General features: G+C 34.9%; 1 protein-coding gene across 1 annotated transcript in view; it reads right to left on the bottom strand.

Moving 5' to 3' along the window:
- Window positions 1–25,672, bottom strand: part of SNX2 (sorting nexin 2) — a 57,953-nt gene extending 32,281 nt beyond the window's left edge. Inside the window, exons 1-2 of the mRNA XM_074281509.1 lie at window positions 25,424–25,672; window positions 4,425–4,542 (exon numbers count right to left, since the gene is read on the bottom strand). Coding sequence (XP_074137610.1) covers window positions 4,425–4,542; window positions 25,424–25,531 — 226 coding nt within the window. The 5' untranslated portion in view covers window positions 25,532–25,672. The remainder of the gene's footprint in view (window positions 1–4,424; window positions 4,543–25,423) is intronic.
- Between the last annotated feature and the right edge of the window lie 458 nt (window positions 25,673–26,130).

Consider the following 26,130-nt stretch of genomic DNA (forward strand, 5'->3'; position numbering starts at 1 on the left):
CTTACTAACTTCAACATGTTTCTTCTAAATAGGGTATCTTCTTGTTCTTGTTTTGTTAGGTTTTCTTCTGTGTGTGTTTATATATACATGTATATATGTAAATGTGTATAGATACACACACATATATGCACACATAAGCATACATATACATACTTTAATTACCCACTTTATTAAAAAATACTATTTACAAGGTGCCCTCATCTTGCCCCAAACCTTACTCCCTAAATAAAAACGAAAACATGCAACCCTTATAACAAATAAGACCGATTAACCAAACAAATCCACACATCTGCCATGTCCAAAAATATCTCATTCATTATCTTGAATTCATTATCCTTCTATCAGGAAGTGGAAAACATGTTTTATCATATGTCCTCTGGAAACCTGTTTGGTGACTGCATGGATCATTTCAAGTCTTTTAAGACTTTTTCATTATAACATCATTGTTACTATGTAAATTGTCTCCTGGTTCTGTTCACTTTACTCTATTAAGACATAGAAGTCTTCCCACATTTCTCTGAAACACTCCATTTTATTTCTTTCAGCGCACCTTTTTATACAATCATGTTGTATCTATGTCTATTCAGCTATTTTTCAACGGATTACCATCTCTCTTTATTCTTAGTTTTTTTCTACAACAGAGTTGCCACACATATTTTCCCCCTTTCTTTGGGGTACTAGTAATGGAGTTATTGGATCAAAAAATATGGACAATATAGTGTTTTAAGGGGCATAGTCCCAAATTGTTTTCTAGAATGGCTGGACCAATTCATGGCTACACTAATAGTTTATCGATTTACCTGAGTTCCTTCTGCCTTTCCATCAATTATCATTCTCCAGGTTTTTGTCATTTTTGCAAACCTTAGGTGAAAAGTAAGTCAGAATTGTATTGATTTGCATTCCTTTAATTATGAATGATTTAGAATATTTTCATATTGACCACTGATAACTTGAATTTCATTTAGAAAATGTTTGTATCATTTGAAAATTTATCTATTAGTGAATGGTCATCATTGTTACACATTTGGAATTAGTTCCTTAGATGGACTGGATATCAAACTTTTATCAAAGAAAATTTGCAACAAATATTTTCCCCAGTTAATTATTTCACTCTTAAATGTACTACTTTTCTTTGTGCTAAAACATTTCAACTATACATAATCAAATTAGCTAACATTTTCTTTGTAACTTGTTTAGTCAAGAACTTTTTTTCCTACCCTTAGCAATGAAAGGTTATGTCCTTTCTGGATTATCCCATTTGTTTATAATGATATCTTTTTTATTTTTATCTCTCTCGTCTCTCTCTCTCTCTCTCTCTCTCTCTCTCTCTCTCTCTCTCTCTCTCTCTCTCTCTCTCTCTCTCTGTGTTTGTGTGTGTGTGTGTGATTCAGAGCTTGGTACAAGATATTGGTCTGAAACCAATTTCTGCCAAATTCCTTTCCAGTTTTCTTAGTAGTTTTTATTAAATTACGAGTTTACTGGTTTTATTAAATTTTTGAAACTACAGCAAAACTTTTGGGACACCTTATATATAATTTATGCAATTACTCAAATTATTTTCTACTGATAGGATTGTTGTAATCAAAGATGCTTGCAAATCATTATTGAGAAGTAACTCTTTGACATTTCAACTGGTATGGCACTAAATCTGTAATACATTAGGTAACATTGAGCAATTATTACTTAGATAGTCTACTGAACTTCTTAACTCTGCATTTCTTTTTCTTTTCTTTTTTTTTTTTTAATAGTTTTTATTTACCAGATATTATGCATGGGTAATTTTACAGAATTGACAATTGCCAAACCTTTTGTTCTAATTTTTCCCCTTCTTCCCTGCCCTCCCTCCCAAATGGCAGGTTGACCAATACAGGTTAAATATGTTAAAGTATAAATTAAATACAATATATGTATACATGACCAAACAGTTGTTTTGCTGTACAAAAAGAATTGGACTTTGAAATAGTATACAATTAGCCTGTGAAGGAAATAAAAAATGCAGGTGGACAAAATAGAGGGATTGGGAATTCTATGTAGTGGTTCCTAGTCATCTTCCAGAGTTCATTTGCTGGGTGTAGCTGGTCCAGTTCATTACTGCTTTATTGGAATTGATTTGGTTCATCTCATTGTTGAAGATGGCCACTACCATCAAAATTGATCATCATATAGTATTGTGATTGAAGTATATAATGATCTCTTGGTCCTGCTCATTTCACTCAGCATCAATTCATTAAGTCTCTCCAGGCCTTTCTGAAATCATCCTGTTGGTCATTTCTTACAGAACAATAATATTCCATAATATTCACATACCACAATTTATTCAGCCATGCTCCAATTGATGGGCATCCATGAAGTTTCCAGTTTCTGGCCACTACAAAGAGGGCTGCCACAAACATAACTCTGCATTTCTTAAAAAGTCTTTTTAGTCTTACAAATCTTACATAATACTTCTGTGTCTGAGTAGTCACAGTAACAGATATTTTGTGTATTCTGTTATTCTGAATGGAATTCCTTTTCTATTTCATTCCATTAAGACTACTACTCTTCTTATTACTATTTCCTATATATCACTTTTAGTAATATATACTAATGTAATATAATATTTAATATTATGTTAACATAATATAGTAATATGACTTTTAGTAATGTATAGGAGATTTTTGTTGGTTTCCTTTATATCCTGCTTTTTATGTTCTTATTTTAAGGTTATCTAAGTAAATTATGATGTCACATGGAAAAAAGTGAGAATTTTGTTTGTTCTTAGTCTAGGCTTCTTATGGTTATAGTTAGAATTGTTCATGATAGATACACCTTTACTTTATTTCTATCTTAGTGGAAAGACCTTCAGCACATTTTCATTACAGATAAACATAAGTATTGGTTTTAGATAAATTCTATTTTTCATATAATTTCTAGACTTTTCCTAGGCTTTTTAGCATTTTTAGTACAAATGAATTATTCTGTCAAAATCTCTTTTAGAATTTGTGATTCAACCATGCAAAATTTGTTTTTGTTGTTAATTTGATGTATCATGTTTATAGTTTTCCTAATACTGAACTAATCCTAAATTGCTGGTCTCAATCCAACCTAGCAAGAGTCAAAAATGGGTCCAACTAATCTCATATCTCATAATCAATCTGGATCCTTGAAAGCCACAAATCTCCTTCAACTCTTGTCTTGAGGGAGAAAGGAGAAGAGAAAAGCACTAGTAGAGAAATAGAGTATAAGACCTTAGGAAAACAAGACTAGTGTTAAAAAGCAAGTACTATTTGTGGCATCTAATGAATGACTTCTTATTAGATAGTAGACACAGATGGCAAAGGTGCCCTATTCAGACTCTTGAAGAACTCCAACCTCTGATCTACTAACCAAAGGATCTCTCAAAATATGGCTGGGAGGGGGTACTCTCAGAAGATCTAGCAACTGTGTCTCTTTCTATTCCTTCTACAGACTGTTGTTTGCTACATTGTAATCATCCATTTGATAGGTATCCTAGTATAGGTAGAAAGTTGGTAGAAGGCAGAAACAGAATAGCACAGTACACTGAGGGCCTCTTTGGATTTCTAAAGATCTGGATTTAAGTCCTGTCTCAAATACATGTTGTCTCTATGACTGGGCAAATCACCTAGCCTCTTAGTGGCCTAGATAGTTCACTTAAATTGTATATTGAAAAACAGGTATAGGCTTGCAGTGGCATATATTTAAGTATAATGAAATGAATGAATATGCATTTCTTAAATGCTTACACAACTTATATGCTTATAAACTTTAGAAATTGGGGGCAGCTAGATGGTACAATAGATAAGCCAGTCTTGACATCAGGAAGACCTGAGTTCAAATGTAGTCTTAGACACTTAACATATATTAGCTGTGTGACTCTGGGCAAGTAGTCACTTAACCCCAATTGCCTCACCAAAACAAAAAAACAAACAAATAAAAAAATGGGACAAATTAATTTGAAATGTTGTATATAATACTCAACATACTTTACAATATTTAATTCTTATAATTTTAAAATGAAGAATAAATGGCAACTGAGAAAAAATATATTGAGATTAGTTTTTTTTTCCACAAAATTTATGGAATTGTGCTAAACACTGATTGCAATTTTTTCATCAGCACAAACTATTTTTAAAAACTATATACACAGAATATAATATTCAGAGAAAATAAGGCAGTTGAGTAAAATATTATACTGTAATCATTTGTAGCCATTCATTAAAATAAATCTGTGAAAAACTAAAAATCAATATAATTTTAATCATTTTTGGAAGAGAAATGTTTTGACAAATTGGGAATATGCCCTATCTTGTAACACAGACACCAAGTATTTCAAACACCTTCTACAATTAAGAAATTTGCATTAAAAAGGTCATCCAAAAATGTATTTCACTTGACTATTAAAAAGTTATATTATTAATAATTACCTGCAAAAAGATCTTCTCTGTCATCATCTAGTATGATTTCTGCAGGTTTAGGACCATTGGAGTTTGTACTTAAGTCTTCTGCAGGAAGACTAGCAGGTTCTGGAGATGATGGACTTGACTGGTTAAAAAAACAGATAATACATAAAATATTAGTATACTATTTCTCAGTACTTGTGCCTTCCATAAAAATGCTGTATCCCTTTTAAAAAACATAATAGATTTTTGTTGTATTTTGTTTTTATATTATCAAGATTTTTCATGTATTACTCACTTTAGGCCTCTAAGAACAGGGCTTTAGAACAAAGAATCTTTTTGAGGAAAAAGAAGGAAAATAAAAAGCTATATTTTTGGTAAGAATAAGGAAATAAATCCAGCTGTTCTTATTTTCTGCTTCCCATAATATAACACTGAACAAAAGGAATGTAAATGTCACACATGTGCATATATATTTATAACATTCTAGAAAATTACGCTTTAGATATAATATTGTAAGCATTTCCTTTTCAAAGTAGTAAGTCTAATAAGAGCAACAATATATTCAACTTTAAATTACTTGAGTATTTTAAGGATTTATAATTTCAATAGTATGAATACTACCTGATAACAGATCAAAATCCATTTAAAACTTTGTGTATAATAGTTTAAAGTAACCTGTAGGAAACTCGGCGACAAGCCTTCCTAAGCTTAGAAAAACTTGTCCTTAGATGAGAGTTGTTGTACAATCATTTTTAGCTGTGTATTACTCTGCCCCATTTGGGATTTTCTTTTCTTTCTTTTTTTTTTTTTAATTAATTTTATAATTATAAAATTTTTTTTTGACAGTACATATGCAAATTTCCAAATTTTCCCTTCCCTCCCTCTAGTCCCTCCCCTAGATGACAGGCAATCCCATACATATTACATGTGCTACAGTATAACCTAGATACAACATATGTGTGTAAATCCAATTTTCTTGTTGCACGTTAAGTATTGGATTCCGAAGGTATAAGTAACCTGGGTTGAAAGACAGTAGTGCTAACAGTTTACATTCAGTTCTCAGTGTTCTTTCTCTGGGTGTAGTTGTTTCTGTCCATCATTGATCAACTGGAAGTGAGTTGGATCTTCTTTATGTTGAAGATATCCACTTCCATCAGAATATATCTTCATACAGTATTGTTGTTGAAGTGTATAGTGATCTTCTGGTTCTGCTCATTTCACTCAGCATCAGTTGATGTAAGTCTCTCCAAACCTCTCTGTATTCATCCTGCTGGTCATTTCTTATAGAGCAATAATATTCCATAACCTTCATATACCATAATTTACTCAACCATTCTCCAATTGATGGACATCCATTCATCTTCCAGTTTCTAGCCACTACGAAAAGAGCTGCCACAAACATTTTGGCACATACAGGTCCCTTTCCCCTCTTTAGTACTTCTTTGGGATATAAGCCCAGTAGTAGCACTGCTGGGTAAAAGGGTGTGCAGTTTTATACTTTTTGGGCATAGTTACATATTGTTCTCCAGAATGGCCAGATTCTTTCACAACTCCACCAACAATGCATTAGTGTCCTAGTTTTCCCATATCCCCTCCAACATTCATCATTATTTGTTCCTGTCATCTTAGCCAATCTGACAGGTGTATAGTGGTATCTCAGAGTTGTCTTAATTTGCATTTCTCTGATCAGTAGTGATTTGGAAACACTCTTTCATATGAGTGAATATAGTTTTAATTTCATCATCTGAGAATTGTCTGTTCATATCCTTTGACCATTTATCAATTGGAGAATGGTTTGATTTCTTATAAATTAGGGTCAGTTCTCTATATATTTTAGAAATGAGGCCTTTATCAGAACCTTTAAACGTAAAAATATTTTCCCAATTTGTTACTTCCATTTGGGATTTTCTTGGCAGAGATACAGGAATGGCTGGTCATTTACTTCTCCAGCTCATTTTATATATAGATATTTTCATAGCATTAAAAATCAATAATAAAGCTTCCTTACATTTGTAAATCAACTCAATTTAATAAAATTCTCTCTCTCTCTAATGATTTTCTAAGCCTCAGAATGGAATCATTATGTTCCAAGAGATATACAATCCATTGCCATATCTCTTCATGATGCCTTTTCTAATTTAATAGGTCCTAGAAGGGCGTATAGTCCACTAGTATAATTTTCAAGGACTCAGAGCTACCTCATACTTTGATGAAGCATCAAACTAGCACTATAGCGAATCTCCTTAGGATACTAAATTAATATTTCTTTAGGATATCTGGGAAAGGAATAATTAAACTAAATATAATGCTTTATGATAAGATTCCTCCAGAAATTAAAAAAAAAATGAAATTCTATTGAGCCTTTTCTATTTTTTGGGGGGGGGGGATAATTGTTGACAAACATTTCAGAAATCTACAGATCTTAACAGTTTCAAAAGCATTCTATAAAAGAGTTTAAAGCACCTTAATTAAGTAACAATGTCTCACAAGCACAAAATTATTTAATATTGAGTTTTCTACAAATAATTTTCAAACAGAAGACATTATAGCAACTAAAGTCAACCACACACTAAAGTGAAGTAACATTTTGTGACAGAGGTAAAAATTTAGAGAACTTAAATGTACAGATGGAAGTCTGAGATCATCTAATCAAACTTCATTATTTTAAGGTGAGAAGACTTGAAGTCTGGAAAACTTGCCCAGGTAATAAGTGGCAGAATTGGAATTTGAACTGAAAATTTCCTTGCCTCCAACTCTGTATTCTTTCCCTAGACTCTCAAGAACCTTCTAGCCCCAGTGTAAATAAATAAATATAATTTATATTAATTAGGTATATAATTTTTCTAAACCTCAGTTTTCTCAAGGGGGTGGGGGCAGGAGAGTAAGGCTAAGGAGAGGAAAAGAAGAAAAAGTGTGGAGATGTGATAAACATGATATTTTATTTGTATATTCAATTTTTCTGAAAGATAGGCAGAACAAAGTATAAGAACTTTAATGTTTGTAAGTCTATAAGCATTACTCTAAAAAAATGCATTGAAGCTATTAATATTTTTGAGATTTGCTTCCTTGAGGTATAATAGGTTACTATTAAAAATTATGTTATATTAAACTAAATATGTGTGATTTATCCTTAATTGTATTCTTGGGATTTTAGTCATCCACCTTGCTAAAAACTAATACATACTTTCACTGTCAGTTAATATGAAGTAACAGCAAATAACCTTGTTGTTTTTTGTCCTTTGTTTTTTAAGTCAACCAATGACATCACAATGTTGGAGTCAGAGTACAGTGTGTTCAGCTGTGGCTGATCAAGCCAACATGAGTTTGGAAGGTATTAACTACATACTGAGCACAAGTGGTTCAATCAGGCCTTTTGGGGGGAAGTGGCCCTGGATTTGCACAGCTCACATTTCCTTTGTGCTTCTATGATTCTGCTTTGCTCATAGAGCACAGCACCTTCTTTGATGCTTACATGCCACACTGAACAGCCCTGTGCCACTGTTTCCATGTCTCCCTAAAGTTTTTCAAAGATAACTCAAGAGTGTCCTTATGTCACTTGTTTTGACCACTATGTGAATGTTTGCTTTTGTGTGAATTCTGTATAAAACAGTCTTCTGGATAAGTATGTGATGGTATTTGAACTATGTGGCCAACCCATCAAAGTTAGGCTCTCTGTAATAAGAGTTTGAATGTAGGTTCAGCTCTAGAAATAACTTCACTGTCTAGTACCTTTATCTTGTCAGGTAATCTTGGAAAATCTTCCTGAAATAACTCAAGTGAAAGCGGTTTCAGTTTTCAGTCTATCAGACTATTCCCAATTCATAGGCATACAACAGTGTAGTACATCCTGATATATTTTCACTTCTGTGCTTTCTTTTGGAGTCCCCCAAATGCTAAGTGAGCTAGCTCTGGTCTGGTGAGCATCAGCTTCATTATCTATATGGATAGTCATGGAAGCTGTAAAGGTAAGTGAACTTATCCCCAGTATTCAAATTTTCCCCATAAAGCTGTAACCAACAGCTCCATGTGTAGATAGATGGTTAGTGGAAAAGCTCAATTTTCTTGGTGTTGATTATTGAGGCCAAAAATAGCACAATTGGCATAAAAATCAATCTATATACTTGCATCTTGGCCTCAGAGTGGTGTACAAATAACCTTAATTCCTACTGGAAGGAAGAAACAGAAGGAAGGAAAGAAGGAGGAAAAGAAAATGAGAAACAGAGGGAAGAATAAATAAGCATTTATTAAACATTTACTATTGCCAGGCACTATGTAAAACTATATAAATATCATCTCATTTGATCTTCAAAAAAATCCTGAGTGACAGGTGCTATTGTTATTCCCATTTTATAATTGAGGAAACTGAGGCAGACAGAGGAGTGCTTTGCCCAGGGTCATATAGCTCAAAAGTATTTGGATTAGAACTCAGGTCTTCTCAACTCCAGACCTAGCAGACCTGAAGTTTGGGAAACTTGCCCAATACCACACAGGTAATAAGTGGCAGAAATGGAATCTGAATACAAATTCCTTGCTTCCAAATCCTGTATTCTTTCCTTGGAGTCTTGGGAACTCATTGCATGTACTACCTATTGATAATTAGTTATATTCTTGAAAATTGCTCATATATAAAGTAATTGAATTAGAATATCACCAATTTACATCTAGGAGAATACCTAGTGCTATTTTATGTTTCCTTCACCAGTTTTAAAATGCTTATGTCAAACCCCAGGAAAGATTTCTAAATAGAGATTTAAATTCTCAATTCATAAAGAATAATAAAAAATGCTCACACACATGTATTCACAAGAAAATGATTTATCCCAAACGGTTTCAACTATGAATTTTTAAAAAACTACTGGAAATTAATATGATGGGAGTGATTTATACAACCAAAAAAACTTATAGCAAAGGAATAATCATGATTGGGATCATGTCTAATTTCTTATTTTTCCCAATGTTATAGTGGAGTTTGAAGTCAGAAACAAATATTGAGTTCCTAGACCGATCTGCTAGTTCTTGGTGATGTTACACCTCGGGCAATTCACAATTTTTTCTTTCTTTCTTTCTTTTTTTTTTTTTTTTAATATTTTATTTTTGTACACGTTTTTGTAAATGATGGTCCTTTTCTTTCTTTTATGATCTCTTTGGAATAAAAACCTAATAGTGGAACTGCTGGATCAGTTCGGAATTCCTCCAGGCAGGAAATTATTCAATCTCCTTTTCCCCTAATTCTAAAAATATGTGGGGTTCAAATCATATCTAATTTGTTATTTTTTCCAATGTTATAGTGGAGTTTGGAGTCAGAAACAAATATTGGGTTCCCATACTCATGATTTGCTAGTCATTAGAGATGTTACCTCGAGCAACTCACAATTAAAAGAAAATATTTTATTAAATTTAATTTTTTTAGGTTATACATGTACATTTATTTAAAAAAAAAAACATATTTCCATATGAGTTATGTTGGAGAAGAAAAACCAGAATAAAAGAGAAACATCACAAGAAAGAAAAAAAAAGAAAAAAAGGTGAAAACAGTATATTTCAATCTGCGTTCAATTTCCATAGTTCTCTCTCTAAGATGCAGATGGCATTTTCCATCCAAAGTTTTTGAATTGTCTTGGATCACTAAATTGCTGAAAAGAGATAAGTCTATCATAGTTGATCATCACAAAATCTTTTTTTTTTTTTAATTAAAGCTTTTTATTTACAAAGCTTATGCATGAGTAATTTTTCCAACACTGACCAAATTTTCTCCTTCTTCTCCCTACCCCCTCCCATAGCTGGCAGTAGTCCAATACATGTTAAAAATGCTGAAATACATGTTAGATCCAATATATGTATACATATTTATGCAGTTATTGCATAAGAAAAAAATCAGATCAGAAGAAAAAGAAAAACTGAGAAATAAAACAAAATGCAACCAAATAATAACAGAGTGAGAATGCTATGTTGTGTTCCACATTCTTGTTCACAGGGTTCTCTCTCTAGGTGTAGATAGCTCTCTTCGTCACAGAACAAGTGGGACTGGTTTGAATCATCTCAATGTTGAAGAGAGCCACGTTCATCAGAATTGATTGTCATATAGTCTTCTTGTTGCTGTGTATAATAATCTCCTGGTTCTGCTCATTTCACTTAGCATCAATTCAGGCAGGCCTCTCCAAGCCTCTCTAAAATCATCCTGCTAGTCATTTCTTACAGAATAATAGTATTCCATAGTATTCATATACCATAATTTATTCAGCCATTTTCCAGTCGATGGGCTGTCACAAACATTTTTGCACATATGGATCCCTTTCCCTTCTTTAAGATCTTTTTTGGGATATAAGCCCAGCAGTAACACTGCTGGATCAAAGGGTATGCCCAGGTTGATAACTTTTTGAGCATAATTCCAAACTGCTCTCCAGAATGGTTGGATCTGTTCAACAATGTAGAGTGTCCCAGTTTTCCCACATCCCCTCCAACATTCATCATTATCTTTTCCTGTCATTTTAGTCAATCTGACATGTGGATCATCACAAAATCTTGATGTTACTATATACCATGTTTTCCTGGTTCTACTCTCTTCACTCAGCATCAGCTCAGTCTGTTCATCATTTCTTGTAGAACAATGGTACTCAATTACATTCATACACTATAACTCACTTAGCCATTTCCCAATTGATGGGCATCCATTCAATTTCCAATTTCTTGTTATCACAAAAAAAGCTGCTACACAAACATTTTTGTTCATGTTAGTACTTTTCTTTCTTTTTATGATATCTTTGGATATCTGGATCAAGGGGTATAGACAATTTTATAGCCCTTTGGGCATAGTTCTATAATGCTTTTCAGAATGGCTGGAACAGTTCACAACTCCACTAATAATGCATTAGTATCTCAGTTTTCCCACATCCTCTCCGACATTTATCATAATCTTTTCCTGTCATCTTAGCCAATCTGATAGGTATAGAGTGATACCTCAGAGTTGTTTTAGTTTGCATTTCTCTAATCAATAATGATTTAGAGCATTTTTTCATATGACGACAGATGGCTTTAATTTGTTCATCTGAAAACTGTCTTTTCATATCCTTTGGCTATTTATCAATTGGGGAATGGCAAGTCACAATTTCTCAGTCTCCATTTTTTTCATCCATAAAATTGAGGGTTGCTTTACAAAATCAATAAAAATACCATTTAAAATATTTTCATTAATTATTTCATAATATTATGTCATAAAATATCAATTAATAAGCATTTCTTAAATATTTACTATGTGCCATACTTTGAGGATAGTATTTAAAAGAAAAAGGAAAAAAAAGGCAGTGGTTGCCTCAAGGAATTTAAAATCTAACACAGAAAGATAAACACATAAAATAATATTCAAAAGAGGGGAAAAGAGGAGCAAGGGATTGAGAAAAAGGGATAGATAGAAAGGGCATGATGCGGTCAAAAGCAGTACAGGAAGTGGGAAATCGGTAAAAGACTATACTAAGTCTCTTTCTGAAAAAGAAGCCTTGCAGAGCCCATGGTCCTTATTCTAGTCAAAAGGTGTAGGGGAACAAAGAGTGCTGATGTGATATAATTGTCAGATTAAAACCTTGTAGACTAATACGATTTTGAAACTATTGTTTTCATCATGTATGATCAGTTTCTTTTTCTAGATGTTCACCAACCATTCCTTTTTACAAGATGTTCTAGAATTTTGCCATAAATCTGATTTAACTTAGTTAACATTTATTAAAAGCACCATTGTTAATAGGCCATCATAATTGTTGGAATTGAAATCAAGTTGATCACTTTTGTATACACATTCCAATTTCTATTTTTTTCTGAAGATGATCACATTAGCCCTTCCGGTTTGAAGTCAGAAAGTTCAAACATGAGCTCAAATACTCCCTGGCTATGTACCCCTGGGCAAGTCATTTAACCTCTGTTTTCTTTAATCCAGTGGAGAAGGAAATAACAAACCACTTAAGTACCTTTGCCAAGAAAACTCAATTATGTCACCAAGAGTCAGACAGAACTGAACAACTGAACAACAATAGTGGTAATACTTTTCCCCATTTTTTCAAATATTTTGTCACTAGTTCAGGATCACACCTATCAGTTCTTTCAGGACCCTATAACTTTGTTCATGGGGAACCACATGCTTAATGAGCCATATTATTCAGTTGGCTGAAAAAGGTCAAGCATAAGAACTTGCCTAGTACACCTCTACTTTTGTTAGTGACTTCCTTCTACGATTAGATATTTCAAATGATGTCTCAAAGAAATCTCTTAACTTTAATATATGCAAAATTGAACTCATTATTTTTTCCTCAAACCAATGTCTCGTCCAAACTTCTCTATTGCTATTAAGGTTACAGCCATCCTTCTAGTGACCCAGGTTTACAACCTCAGTATCATTCTTGGCTTCAAAATCCATATAATCAATCGTCAAATCCTGTTATTTTATCTCCTTGCTATCTTGTACCCTCTTTTACATTCATACAAGCCCTCACTTACAACAGCCTTCTATTTGGTTTCCCTGTCTCTACTATTTACCATTGCAGTACATTATCCAGGTATCACAAGGAATTTCCTAAATTGTAGGCCTAAACTTGTATCCCTTTATTCAATAAACTCCAGTGGCTCCTAACGGCCTCAAAAATCAAACTCTTTTTTGACATTCAAAGCTCTTGCTTGACAACCTGGATTCTCTAAATTTCCAGTCTTCCTACTTTATCCTTTCCCACATACTTTGCAATTTAATCATAATGGCCTATTCTCTAAAACAGAACACTTCATCTCCTATCGTTGTGTCATTGCACTGGTTGTTCAACTTTAAAATACTTCTGCTTCTTCAGGACTTCACTTAAATGATACCTTCTCCATGAAGCCTTTCCTGGTTTTCTCAGCTGTTGTTGTTTCCTCCACAAATTGCCTTTTATTAATTTTGCATAAATTCCTCACATATTTATTTGTATATATATTCTCTTCCCAATTAGAAAGTAAGTTCCTTGAGAGCAGGGATTGTTTCAATTTTGTTTTTGTATCCAAGCATTTAGAAAGTCAAGGAGCCCATCCAGTAGTAAATTTTTACAAATGCTTGATTTAACAGCAAAATGAGATGTTTTCATTTCTTTTGAGGTACCAGAACCTTATATTTTCCTCTGACAATATAGAAAGATAAGTACATTTACAAAGTCTTTGCTCCAACACAGAGTTTCTTCAGACATTCATGTATATGTACAGGCTTTAGCTCCATTTCATTATGAAACTTTATGACTGCTACATGCTTTATGATGATCATAGTACCAACTACAGTTGGTCTCATGAAGTTTCTCTTTCTACTTCCTTTGTTTGGAAGGTTTTGCTTGCCTCAAACTTGAATTTGCCTATTTGCATCTCCCATTCTAAATTACTTATTACTCTTCCCTCTGGGCCAATGAGAATAATTCTATTCTTTCACTTTGACAGTGCACTAAGTTGAAGATGGATGACTTTCTTATTCCTTCCATCCAAGTCCTTTCTTATTCAAACCAAAGATTCTAACAATTACAGTAAAATTTCCAATTACTCAGAATCCAAACACCAATAAGATAAGTTGGTGTCATTTTTTAAAGTATAAGAAGTATGCTCAATTCAAAGATTTGAATACTGTGGTGTATATGTGAAACCAATGTGCAGACATTTTTCTCCATTTCTTTTTTTAGGCTGCCATTTCAGTACTTCTAATTAATTAGATCAGTGAGATAGTCCTTATAATTATGTCTCTCCTGTAAAGACATTTTAATTAATGAAGACATTTATTATCTTTTGTCTTTTGTTTAAAAAGAAAGTAAAAAATGAAAATCAATGATCAGAGACAAAATAAACAGAAGGCAAATAAAGTATATAGAGATTTTCCCTCTATCTTACCTCCCCTGCCATAGCTGAATTTTCTGGCTGGGTTTTATTACATTGTGCTCATTTTCAGTACTATTTTCTATCACTTTTCCAACACAAATTATTTTTCAATCAAATGAGACTTCTGTGACCCAAAAGTCAAGATTCCATCTCTTCTTCTTTTTTTGGAAAGCTTTTTATTTTCAAAACATATGCATGGATAATTTTTCAGCATTGACCCTTACATAGCCTTATGTTCCAAATTTTCCCCTTCCTCCCTCAAGAAGGCAAGCAATCAGTGCTACTACTGGGCTTAGGGAAAGGGACCTGTATGTGCCAAAAATGTTTGTGGCAGCCCTTTTTGTAGTGGCTAGAAACTGGAAAATGAATGGATGCCCATCAACTGGAGAATGGTTGGGTAAATTATGGTATATCAATGTTATGGAATATCATTGTTCTGTAAGAAATGACTAACAGGATAAATACAGAGAGGCTTGGAGAGACTTACATCAACTGATGCCAAGTGAATTAAGCAGAACTAGGAGATCATTATACACTTCAACAACAATACTATATGAGGATGTATTCTGATGGAAGTGGATATCTTCAACATACAGAAGAGCTAATCCAATTCCAATTGATCAATGATGGACAGAATCAGCTACATGCAGAGAAGGAACACTGGGAAATGAGTGTAAACTGTTAGCATTTTTTGTTTTTCTCCCCAGGTTATTTTTACATTTCAAATCCAATTCTTCCTTTGCAACAACAACAATAACAACAACAAAATTCGGTTCTGCACATATATATTGTACCTAGGATATACTATAACATATTTAATATGTATGGGAATGCCTGCCATCTAGGGGAGGGGGTGGAGGGAAGGAGGGGAAAAATTCGGAACAGAAGGGAGTACAAGGGATAATGTTGTAAAAAAATTACCTATGCATATGTACTGTCAAAAAATGTTCTAATTATAAAATTAATTTAAAAAATTAAAAATAAATTATTGAATTAAAAAAGGCAAGCAATTCAATATATTACACATGTTAAAATACATGTTAAATCCAATATATATAAATAAATTTATACAATTATCTCGCTGCATAAGAAAAATCAGATCAAAAAGGAAAGAAAATGAGTAAATACAAAATGCAAGCAAACAAAAACAAAGAGTGAGTTATGTTGCAATCCACATTCAGCTCCCACAATCCTCTCTTTGGACATAGATGATGAGTCTGTTCATTATAAGATCATTGGAACTGGCCTCAAACATCTTATTGTTGGAAAGAGTCATGTCCATCAGAATTGATCGTTGTAAAATATTGCTATTGCCATGTACTGTAGCGTGCTCTCCTGGCAGTTACAATTACTAGTCTGTCCTAGACCCATCAGAGTACCTTTGACCACTGTCCTTTGCAGTGTGAACTCTACCCGGCTCACCTCCTCTGAGGCCTTCAAAGGTCTCTGGCCACAATCTCTTGAATCTATAGCTTAATAACCGGTAGCGCACTCAAGAACAGCCACGTGTAATCTTAAAAGCCTTTATTATACCTACTCACATAATGCCCTAACTGATGCCCTGACTTGTTGGTTCCCGAGTGAACACCTGGTCAGAAGACCCACGTGTTCACTACCAAAACCCTTACCTCTTTTGGCTATCCATCTTGGCTTGGCCACCCAGGCTAGGGAGCCAGGGTGAAGAGCGCCAGGTTAAAGAGAGTGACTGCTGCCTGCAGTGGGCTTACATAGGGCCTGTGAGGTCACACACACAGCCAATCAGCGAGAGAGTCACCCATTACGAAGCTATCTCAAAATGGAGAGGATCCCACCTACAAGGCAGTCCTAATATCCACAGAAATTACTTCCGGGCCTCAATGATGCGCTGTGGCGAGCCCATTTAAAGGGCTCTTACAATGTACAATGACTTCCTGGTTCTGCTCATTTCACTTAGCATCAGTTCATGTAAATCTCTCCAGGCTTCTCTGAAATCATGCTGCTGATTGTTTCTTATAGAACAATAGTATTCCATAGCACTCATATACCATAACTTATTCAGCCATTCTCCAACTGTCCATCTCCTGTTCTGAGGCACATAAATGCAGAGGCACCACTTCTTCATTAAGTTGCTGATTCTCTTATGTTGTTAATGTACTTTTCCCCCTCAAATTGCCTTGTTAACTATATTACTCTTTGCACTTCATGCCCACTATTTGGGGACTTCTTTCAGAAGGTGATCAGTAGTTTTTTTGTTTTTTTTTATTTTTTTATTTTTTATGGGCAGTTTTCCTAAAATTTCTTGAAATATGATATCGAGGTTCTTTTTTTTTTTTTTTTTTTTTTTGATCATGGCTTTCAGGCAGTCCTATAATTATGAAATTATCTCTCCTTGATCTGTTTTCCAGGCCAGTTTTTCTTGAAATAATTCATGTTTTCTTCTATTTTTTTTTCTTTTTAGTCTTTTGAATTTGTTTTTTTATTATTTCTTGATGTTTTGTGGAGTCACTAGTCTCTACCTGAACAATTCGGATTTTTAAGGAGATATCTCTTCAGTGAAGTTTTGTACCTTTTACCATCTAGTCAATTTTGGTTTTGATGTGGTGTGGGAAGGAGGAGAGATCTCCTCTGTTCAGAAAGGAAGAATCTGAGAACCCCAAAATTAGTGGCAAAAAGGAAGTTTTATTTTTCACTAAGAAGTTCTCTCTTAGCTAACAAATCTCTTAATGAGGAGATGTGCAAATAATGTGTTAACAGAAACCTATTTTATGAACAAATCTTAGGGGCTGGGAGCAGTGTGAGCTGATTATCAGACCTAGATCTACCAAATGAATGAAATCAATTTGAAGGCTTTTTCCAGAATTTAGAATTTCCTGAATGGGGATCCCACTACCCAAAAGATCAATTGTGTGTGTGGGTGATTTGCTGGAGATCTCCAATTAAATGAGCTGTGAATCTTTGAAAAAAGCTTGCTGGAAAGTATGTCTCCTCCCAGACTCTCTGGAGTTGGGGACCCCAATCTACCTTCTTTTACAGATCAAAGGGGACATAGTTTCAGAGTGATTATTTTACAGATTAAAGGGGACACAGTTTCAGAGTTCACCTTCCCACCCTACCCTCATAGTTTTTTAGCAGTTACTTTCTTCAGTATTTTTATGCCTCTTTTAGCAAAGCTCTTTCTATAATTTTCTTATAGAACTCTCATTTCTTTTTCCAAAATTTCCTTCCCTGTTCTTATTTGATTTCTAAAATCTTTGGGGGGGGGGGTGTTATTTTTTTCCCTACATCTTTTTCTTTGGGTCTTTTAGGAGTTCTTGTTGGACTTATGTCTAATTTGCTCCCTTAAACCACAACCACTTTTCTCTGCCCTAGAAATAGGGAAAAGGTGAAAGCTGCAGTGCCACCTGTTTCTGTCTCCAGTGTTAGTACAAAGGGTCTCTGGAAATCTCTTTTTGGTAAGGTATTAAATCTCCTTACCATCCCCAGGAGCCAAGCACCAGTGGTGATGTTCCTGACTCAAAAAAGCACAACCAAAAAGCATGACCCAAAGCACAACCAAAGCTGTGCTGTCAGCCAGCCCCAATCCCAATGTCTGCAGACTTCTTTTTCTATCTTTCTATGCTGGACTTTTTGTTGGCTTTTCTTCTCAAAATTTGTTTAGGTAGCCAGAAAGAGTATTGGTATCACTCAACCATCTTGGTTGGCTACTACCGGCTTCCCTTTATATCTGCTCTAAAATAGCACAAAATACTTATGGTAAGGAACTGACTTTTTTTTTTTTTTTTTTAAACCCACTGTATCCCTATGCCTTGCATATATTTGTTACGATTTAGTCATTTCGTAGTATCCAACTTTTCATGACCCCAATTGGGGTTTTCTCAAAAAGATACTGAATTGGTTTATTATTTCCTCTTCTAGTTATTTTTTTTCCAAAAAAGGTAATTAAGGCAAACAGGGTAAAGTGATTTACCTAGGGTCATATAATTAGAAAGTGTTTGAAGTTGGGTCTTCCTGACTCTAAACCTAGTGCTCTATTCCCTGCATCATTTACATGAGGGGGGAGAACCTTTTTTTTCTTCTAAAGGCCATTTGGATAATTTATAACAATGTTTTTAGGCCACACAAAATTATCAACTTATAGAATTCAAGCACTGGGAGGTTGTTGTATCTGGTTTTCAGCTCATCATTTTTTGGTGCAGTCTTCTTGCTTTATACTGACCCAGGACCAGACTTTCCTAATCCCTGACCCTACAATAAGGGGAGTAATGATTATTTGCTGAACTAAACATGACAAGACCTTATTATTCTGTAAGTAAAAACAATATTAAACATATTCTATTACATTTTAGGTAGTCAACAAACATTTAAAAACTTACTTATTTGAGGCATTATTGCTTATTTTAACAGAAAAGAGGTCTTATGGAAACTTTCCAATAGTAAGACTAGTAATTAATTTTACCTAGAATTGAACATATCATATTTTAAAAGAAATTACCATCCCAAGCATTGGATTAAAATTATTAGTTGCCATCCATTTCTAAAGACACAGGTTCATGATTTCTGAATATAACTAATAGGCATATGGAAAAACTTGTGGAGTTCAAGTGAGGCTAAAAAATGATGAACCCAAATGCATTCATTAAAATATATAAAGATAACAATATAAACAAACATGGTAGGATCAAATAAAGAGTAATATATAGCATTTTGATATAGAGTATATATCTGCACAAATTACATCCTCCAAGAAATGTCATGGTAATTAAGTATTGAGAAAACTCCATGATCAACACTTTCTGCTTCAAAAAATTTAGCTAAAATTTGAATGATCAGTTTTACTGCAATCTATTTCATATTAAACATTCTGAACAAAGTGGACTCTCTCTATATAACTTCTTTCACATAGTCTAAATCCCAATTACATCTCACTTATACTAATGTAATAGCCTACTATTTGATCTCTTATCTCAACTCTTTTCCTACTCCAATCTAAATTAATTTGTCTAAAACATAGGTCTTACTTAACATGTCACTTTCTTATGCAATAAACTCCAACAGCTTCTTATCATTAGTGGGTTCAAATATAAAATTATGTTTGGCATTTAAAGCATATCTACTTATTGATATGAATAGGTAGTTTTCACATGGAATCAAAGCTATATATAGTCATATAAAATAATCACTATCGATTAGAGAAATGAAAACTTTTATTTTTTTTTTTTTAATTTTTAGGGGGTACTTAATGAGACTTAATACACATTTCTTTATGAATCATGTTGGGAGAGAAAAATCAGAACAAAAGAAAAAACCACAAAAGAAAAAAAAAAAAAGGAAAAAAAGTTAACACAGCATGTGTTGATTTACATTTAGTCTCCATAGTTTTCTCTCGGATGCAGATGGCATTTTCCATCTAAAGTTTATTGGGGATTGCCTTGAACCACTGAACTGCTGAGAAGAACCAATTTTTTCATAATTGATCATTACACAATATTGCTGTTACTGTATACAATGTATTCCTGGTTCTTCTTTTCTTAATTTTTTCTTAATTTTATAATTATACATTTTTTTGACAGCATATATGCATGAGTAATTTTTTTTATAACATTATCCCTTGTATTCATTTTTCAAGATTTTTCCCTTCCCTCCCTTTACTCCCTCCCCTAGATGACAGGCAATCTCATACATTTTACATGTATTACAGTATAACCCAGATATAATATATGTGTGTAAATCCAATTTTCTTGTTGCACATTAAGTATTGGATTCCGAAGGTATAAGTAACCTGGGTAGATAGACAGTAGTGCTAATATTTTACATTCGATTCCCAGTGTTCCTTCTCTGGGTGTAGTTGTTTCTGTCCATCATTGATCAGCTGGAAGTGAGTTGGATCTTCTTTATGTTGAAGATATCCACTTCCATCAGATGTATTCCTGGTTCTACTGATCAGAATCAGGCCTTTCTAAAATCCTTGCTTATAATTTTTTATAGAACAATAATAGTCCATTATTTTCATGTACCATAACTTATTTACCTATTCCCTAATTAATGGGCATCCACTCATTTTCCAATTCTTTCCTACTATAAAAAGAACTGTTATGGGTAAGAATATAGATTATGGAAAATCTAGAAGTACAAAGTCAATCCTCATTTGACCTTTTAATAATATGTTTTTAAAGAAAATAAAACTTTAAACCCAAATCATTAAAAAAGATTCTACAATTCAAATCATGAGAGTCAAAGAGGAAAAGGACTTCAAAAATTATTCATTCCAACCCATTCATTTTCACTGGTTGTTCCCATATCTGGAATAGTCTCTCCTCAACTGCACTTTCTGTCCCTGGCTTTCTTCAAATTCCCGACAAAATCCCATCATCTATGAAAAGTCCTTCTTATACTTTCTTAATGCCAGTGTTTCCCTCTATTAACTAACTACTATTTATTATGTGAATATTTTGTTTGTACATAGTTGTTTGCATACTGTTATCTTCATTAGATTATGAGCACTTCAAGAGCAGGGACTATCTTTGGCCTTTTTTTGTAGCCCCAGCTTCTAGGGAATTTAACAGGTACTTAATAAATGCTTAATGAGTTACCTGAGGCTGAGAAAGTTTAAATGACAAATACAAAGTCATATAGGTAGTGATCACCAAGATCCAGCTATTTCTATTTATAGTTAATAAAAAACCACACTGACTGTCCTTTGCTTTTACATCAGTATCATCCATTAAAACAAAATGGTATTATAAATTGTGGGACATTTTGAAATGTTTATTCTCCTTGAAATCTATGTGATTTCTCCATCAGTACTACATATTTACTGTGAAAGAAGTGAAATGGGTTGAAAGGAAATTAAATTCAAAGTAAGAAAAAAAAGTAGCATTGAAAGTAAATTTTAACTCAGTTTTTATTTTAGGTCTTTTGTTGCAGAACTAGTAAAAATAACTGACTTATGAAATACCAAAAAAATGGCACTAATCATTCATACATTCAAATAATTAATTCCTAATTTACTACCTTTTATAGTCACAGACTATACGAAAAAGCACTAGGGACACAAAGAAAGGCAAAGACAATCTACTTTCAGGAAGCTCATAAGATATTGAGGAAGATTTTAACTATATGCAGAAAATTATGTATAAACATGCTAACTAAGTACACGATAAATTGGAAATGATCAACAGAGGAAATGCATTAGAATGAAAAGAGGAAAAGGCTTCTTGTAGAAAGTAGTATTTTAGCTAGAAACTTGAAAGAAGCCAGAGAAACCAAGAAATAGAATATTCCAGCTATGAGATACCACAATGAAAAGGACCAATCAGGGGAAATGAAATAATATTGCTTGAGAAAGAGCTAAGGGTTACTATCATTGGATGGCCCAGTAATATGGGAAGAGTTAAGGTATAAGACTGGAAAGGTGGGTGGAGATTGGGGAGAACAACACAAAGGCTTTGAATGCCAAACAGAAAATTTTATATTTGATTCTGGGAAGTGATAGGAAGCCAATGGGACTTATTGAGGAGGGAGAACTGATATGGCCATACCTGCTGCTAATTCAGTAGCTCAGTACTGCGTTTAATAGTACCTTTGTATGTGTCTGGGTCATCCTCTTGTCCTGGGTGTGCACAAGTTCTCCCAGGAAGTTAGAATGCTCTGCATGTAACATTCTCCCCATCCCCAAATATCTGCAAATCTCCCATTTCACCTGAACAGGACAAATGTCTCTACCAGGATTCAGTCTGGTGTGTTTTCTAGATCTGTTTGGAGGAGTTATGGAGGGAAGTTCATTACACTTGCTATCATTTCTGCCATCTTGGCTCCACCCTTTAAATATTTCAGTCTACACAAAAGTAAGGTAGTCACAATTTTTTCACCAAAATATATCCCTTTATTCTCTCTTTTGAGATCAGCAAAGGTTGTTTTGGTTATGGCTATTCCTTCTCTAGTACTGATCTCCCTCTTAACTATTACCCCTTTCACCTTGCCTATGTTTTGTCTGTGTTTGATATATTTCTTTATTAAGCTCTTTGTGTGTAAATTTTTATCTGTGTTCAACCATTTGTCTGATTTGCCTGATTTTTAATTAATCCAAATTAAACAGAAGCTACTGCTAATAGATTTTAGTTAATAAAAGGGAAATATATTCAACAAAAAATGAACACAATTAAAAACCTAATGCATATTTATATTTAATAAATACATATAACATATATATAATTTATATGTAAAATGGTGGCAACGATAGTACCTAATTCCCTGATTGTTATGAAGATCAAAAGAGAGAAAATTTGTAAAGTGTTCATAATGCCAAGCACCTAGCAGGGACTATATAATGCTAACATTATTATTATTTTTGTTGTTGTTTTATTAGATCAGCTGCCAAATTGCTGTTTCTACCTCCATGACATTTCTCACATCCAGTTACTCACATAACCATTTCTCTAGCTCAAGCCCTCATCATCTTTGGCTAGAAATAGTCTCCTAATGGGCCTCTCTTGGCCTCAAGTAGGTAATCCATTCAACCAGGACCTAATGCCACTTCACCTCACCCCCATTCACTCTTCAACAGAACTGACTAATTGATTTTCCTAAAGTACAAACTAGACCTGATTTTTTCCTAAGTACAAACTAGACCATATTACTCACCTATTCAATAAATTCCCAAAGATCCATACTGTCTTTGGGATCAAATATAAGTTTCTTTCCCCCTTCTAGTTCTCAATGGGTTAGTGAAATTATAGCTTTGTTACTGTTCTTCCAAGACACTCCATTTCACTTCTCCATGTTTCCACTGGCTTTCTCCATACCTGAAATGAACTTATCTCTACCTTTTAGAATCTCTTATTTATTTGAAAACTACTTAAAAACTCAAGTGACACCTTCTATATCTGTTCCTTTCCCCATTAGTGTTTTATCCACACCAAATTTACTTAGTCTTTACTCTGTATATATTTATGTCCAAGTCTCCTCCAAGAGCAGGTAAGCTTCTGAAAGACAGGGACTTTCATTTTTGTTTTGATACCTTCCTCTTCCCCCCTGCCTCCCAGCAATTCAGTATCTGGTATATAGAAGGCACTCAAATAAATTAATGTTGACTGATTTTGGTGAAAAGATAGATGCAACAATATTCACAAACTTCACATCAGAGAATGGCGGTAATACACATAACCAAACTTCTATACATTCTCTTCAAAGACAATAATATATATTTGTAAAATATTATGCTATCATACTCAAATCTATGTAAACACTACCTTTTGTTGTTCAATTGTGTATAACTTTTCCTATGGCTCACACTGTCCATGGGGTTTTCTTGACAAAGATATTGGAATGGTTTGCCATTTCTTCTCCAGTGGATTAAGGTAAAGAGAGGTTAAGAGACATGCTCAGAGTTACACAACTAGTAAATGAGGCTAGATTGGAACTCAGGTCTTCCTGACTCAGGCCCAGCACTCTATCCACTAAGGTACAGAGCTGCCTCTAGTGTAAAAACTAGCTTATGTAATTTCTTTTACTCAACTACAACAAAACCTTGGTGAATAAAATAATATATTAATAAAATAAAAAATAAAATAATAACAAAAATAACAAAAAAACAAAAAAGGTGAATAAAAAACAAAAATAACAAAACCAAATAGAATATTTAGTGAATAGTACAGTATTTTCTGCTTAATTTGGATAAATTGAGAAACTTTCCAAAAAGTACACATAGCTTTTATGTCCTAATAATAACAATGAACATATTTTAATTTTTCCTTTGTAATGATGATGTAGTGGATGCAAAAAAAAAAAAAAAAAGACACTAGAATGAATGTGTCTTCAGAACATTCCCTGGAAAGTAATAGTTTTTTTGGACCAAACTTCTGTTAATTAGTATTTTCTTATTCTTTCTCCTAAAAATTAATTGAAAAAAAATTATGATCAGGAGATTTAGATTTTTATTATACCTTGCAATGACTCAGATAAACACTAAAAATATAATAAAATCCTTTACTGGAAAATTCAGACAAAGGGAAAAAACCTTCATTTAAAAAAGACACAAGAGATATAGGAGAGAGAGACAGAGAGAGCAAGCCTGTGTGGGGGAGGGGATTTCCCTTTACTTGCCAACTTCATTTCAGAAAACTATTTAGAAGTTACAGGCTCAGTCTTTGTACCAACCCACTCTGCAAGTGTTCCACAACTTAAAAGAGTTGTCTGAGGCACTGAGAAGGTTAAGGGACTTACCTAAAGGGCAACAGCCAATAAGCGTCAAAAGAGAGATTCGAACTCAAGCATATCTGGACATAGCCCAAGTCAATTGAAGGAAGTCAAATGACAACTAGATATATTGGCCTTTACAGTTGAACTCATTTAGGGTGTTTCCTTTAACAAAAACAGGAACATACAGTTTGACAAGACAGCTGATAATGCAAAACAGAGGGAAAGGGGCCCTCGGCGTTAACTTTAATGCAAAACAGAGCAGGTGAAGCTGTGGGTAGGGACTCGGTCCCTTCCAACTCTATATACAGTTCACCAATGCATGGTACTTAAACACATCAAAACGGAAGCTGTCTTAGTGTCAGAGCCCGAAAGTCCAGAAACTGAAGAAAACAAGATGGGGACAGCGGTTTACCTAGAGACAACCCTTCCGGAGAGAACTCCTTAGGGGAAACCAGCAACCCACTAAGGATCTTTAACAGAAAAACAGAAGAGCATTCCAGGCGCTTGCTTGGACCCAGTCCACTCCACATCCTTCCGTGCTATTTCCCTTCATTCCTTTCCCCCCTTTTAGCTTCAGATCACCACACCCCCTCATCCCAGAGAAAGAGGGGACCTTTCCTACGGGAGCGCTGGAAGCACAGGGGACGGCTCCCCGGGGAGCTCCGCAGGGGGTGATGGGGGAGGGCCGTGCCGGAGCGGGCACACGCTACACCCCAGGCCGGCGGGGCTCGAGAGAGGGCGGGGATCTGTCAGGTCCTGGGCCCCAGGAAGATGCCCTCCCGCTAACATCGGAGCAGAAAGCAGAGGGGCTCGGTCGCCGTCCCTATCCGGGACCTGAGAACCCAACCCGGAGGAAGGGGCTTGACAGGTGGAGTCAGTGGGGGCTCCGCCATGGGGTGGGGGAGGTCGGGAGACAGAGAAGGGAGTGAGGAAGACACGAGAGAGACTCGGGCCTAAGCACGCCAACGGGCAGCTCTCACCTCTAGGGTGGAGACAGTGCTGGTGAACAGGTCCTCCCCATCCTCCAGTTCTTCAAAGTCCGCTTGCTTCCCGTCCCCCAGCGGAGGAGGCTCTCTCTCCGCCGCCATCTTCGTCCATACAACTGCGCGAGCTCAGCCCCACAGCCCCGTCACGTGAGCACACCTCCGCCAGCACTCCGGCTACCGGGTCCCCCGCCCCGCAATCAGCCTCGTGACCAGGCTCTCTTTTGCTTCTCTCCCCGCCTCTCTGGACCTGCGCCGGCGTGCTGGGGCACCGCCACGCCCCCTCCATTAGCTCCGCCCCCATAGCTGATTCCCTCCACCCTTTCTCTTCGCTGTTGACTGAATGAAATGAGCGGGGTTTATGTGTGGAATGACTGAACATGGCATTCATAGCAGATTCCTGAAAATCAAAACTCACATTTTCTACTATTATTTATCATTTTTTTTTGGAAGGGGAACCTTGAAGGCAATGAAGTAGCCTCAGAGCTTAGGAGGGAATGCCTTGCTGAGCCAGTGCAAGTAGAAAGACAGGAAACGGGATGCTGTGGGAGAAGGGCTGCGTGCAAGCCAGTTAGGTGAGGCAATAAGAACGCTTGAAGGAGAGTAAAGAGGAGGAAAGGCCTGACGTGAACCCCTGTGAAGCCCTTTAAATGAGAAGCCCGAGAGTCTGAATTTTATTCTAAAGGGCATAGGGAGCCACGGAA

This window comes from Sminthopsis crassicaudata, chromosome 1 (assembly GCF_048593235.1).
Source record: "Sminthopsis crassicaudata isolate SCR6 chromosome 1, ASM4859323v1, whole genome shotgun sequence".
Taxonomy (NCBI): domain Eukaryota; kingdom Metazoa; phylum Chordata; class Mammalia; order Dasyuromorphia; family Dasyuridae; genus Sminthopsis; species Sminthopsis crassicaudata.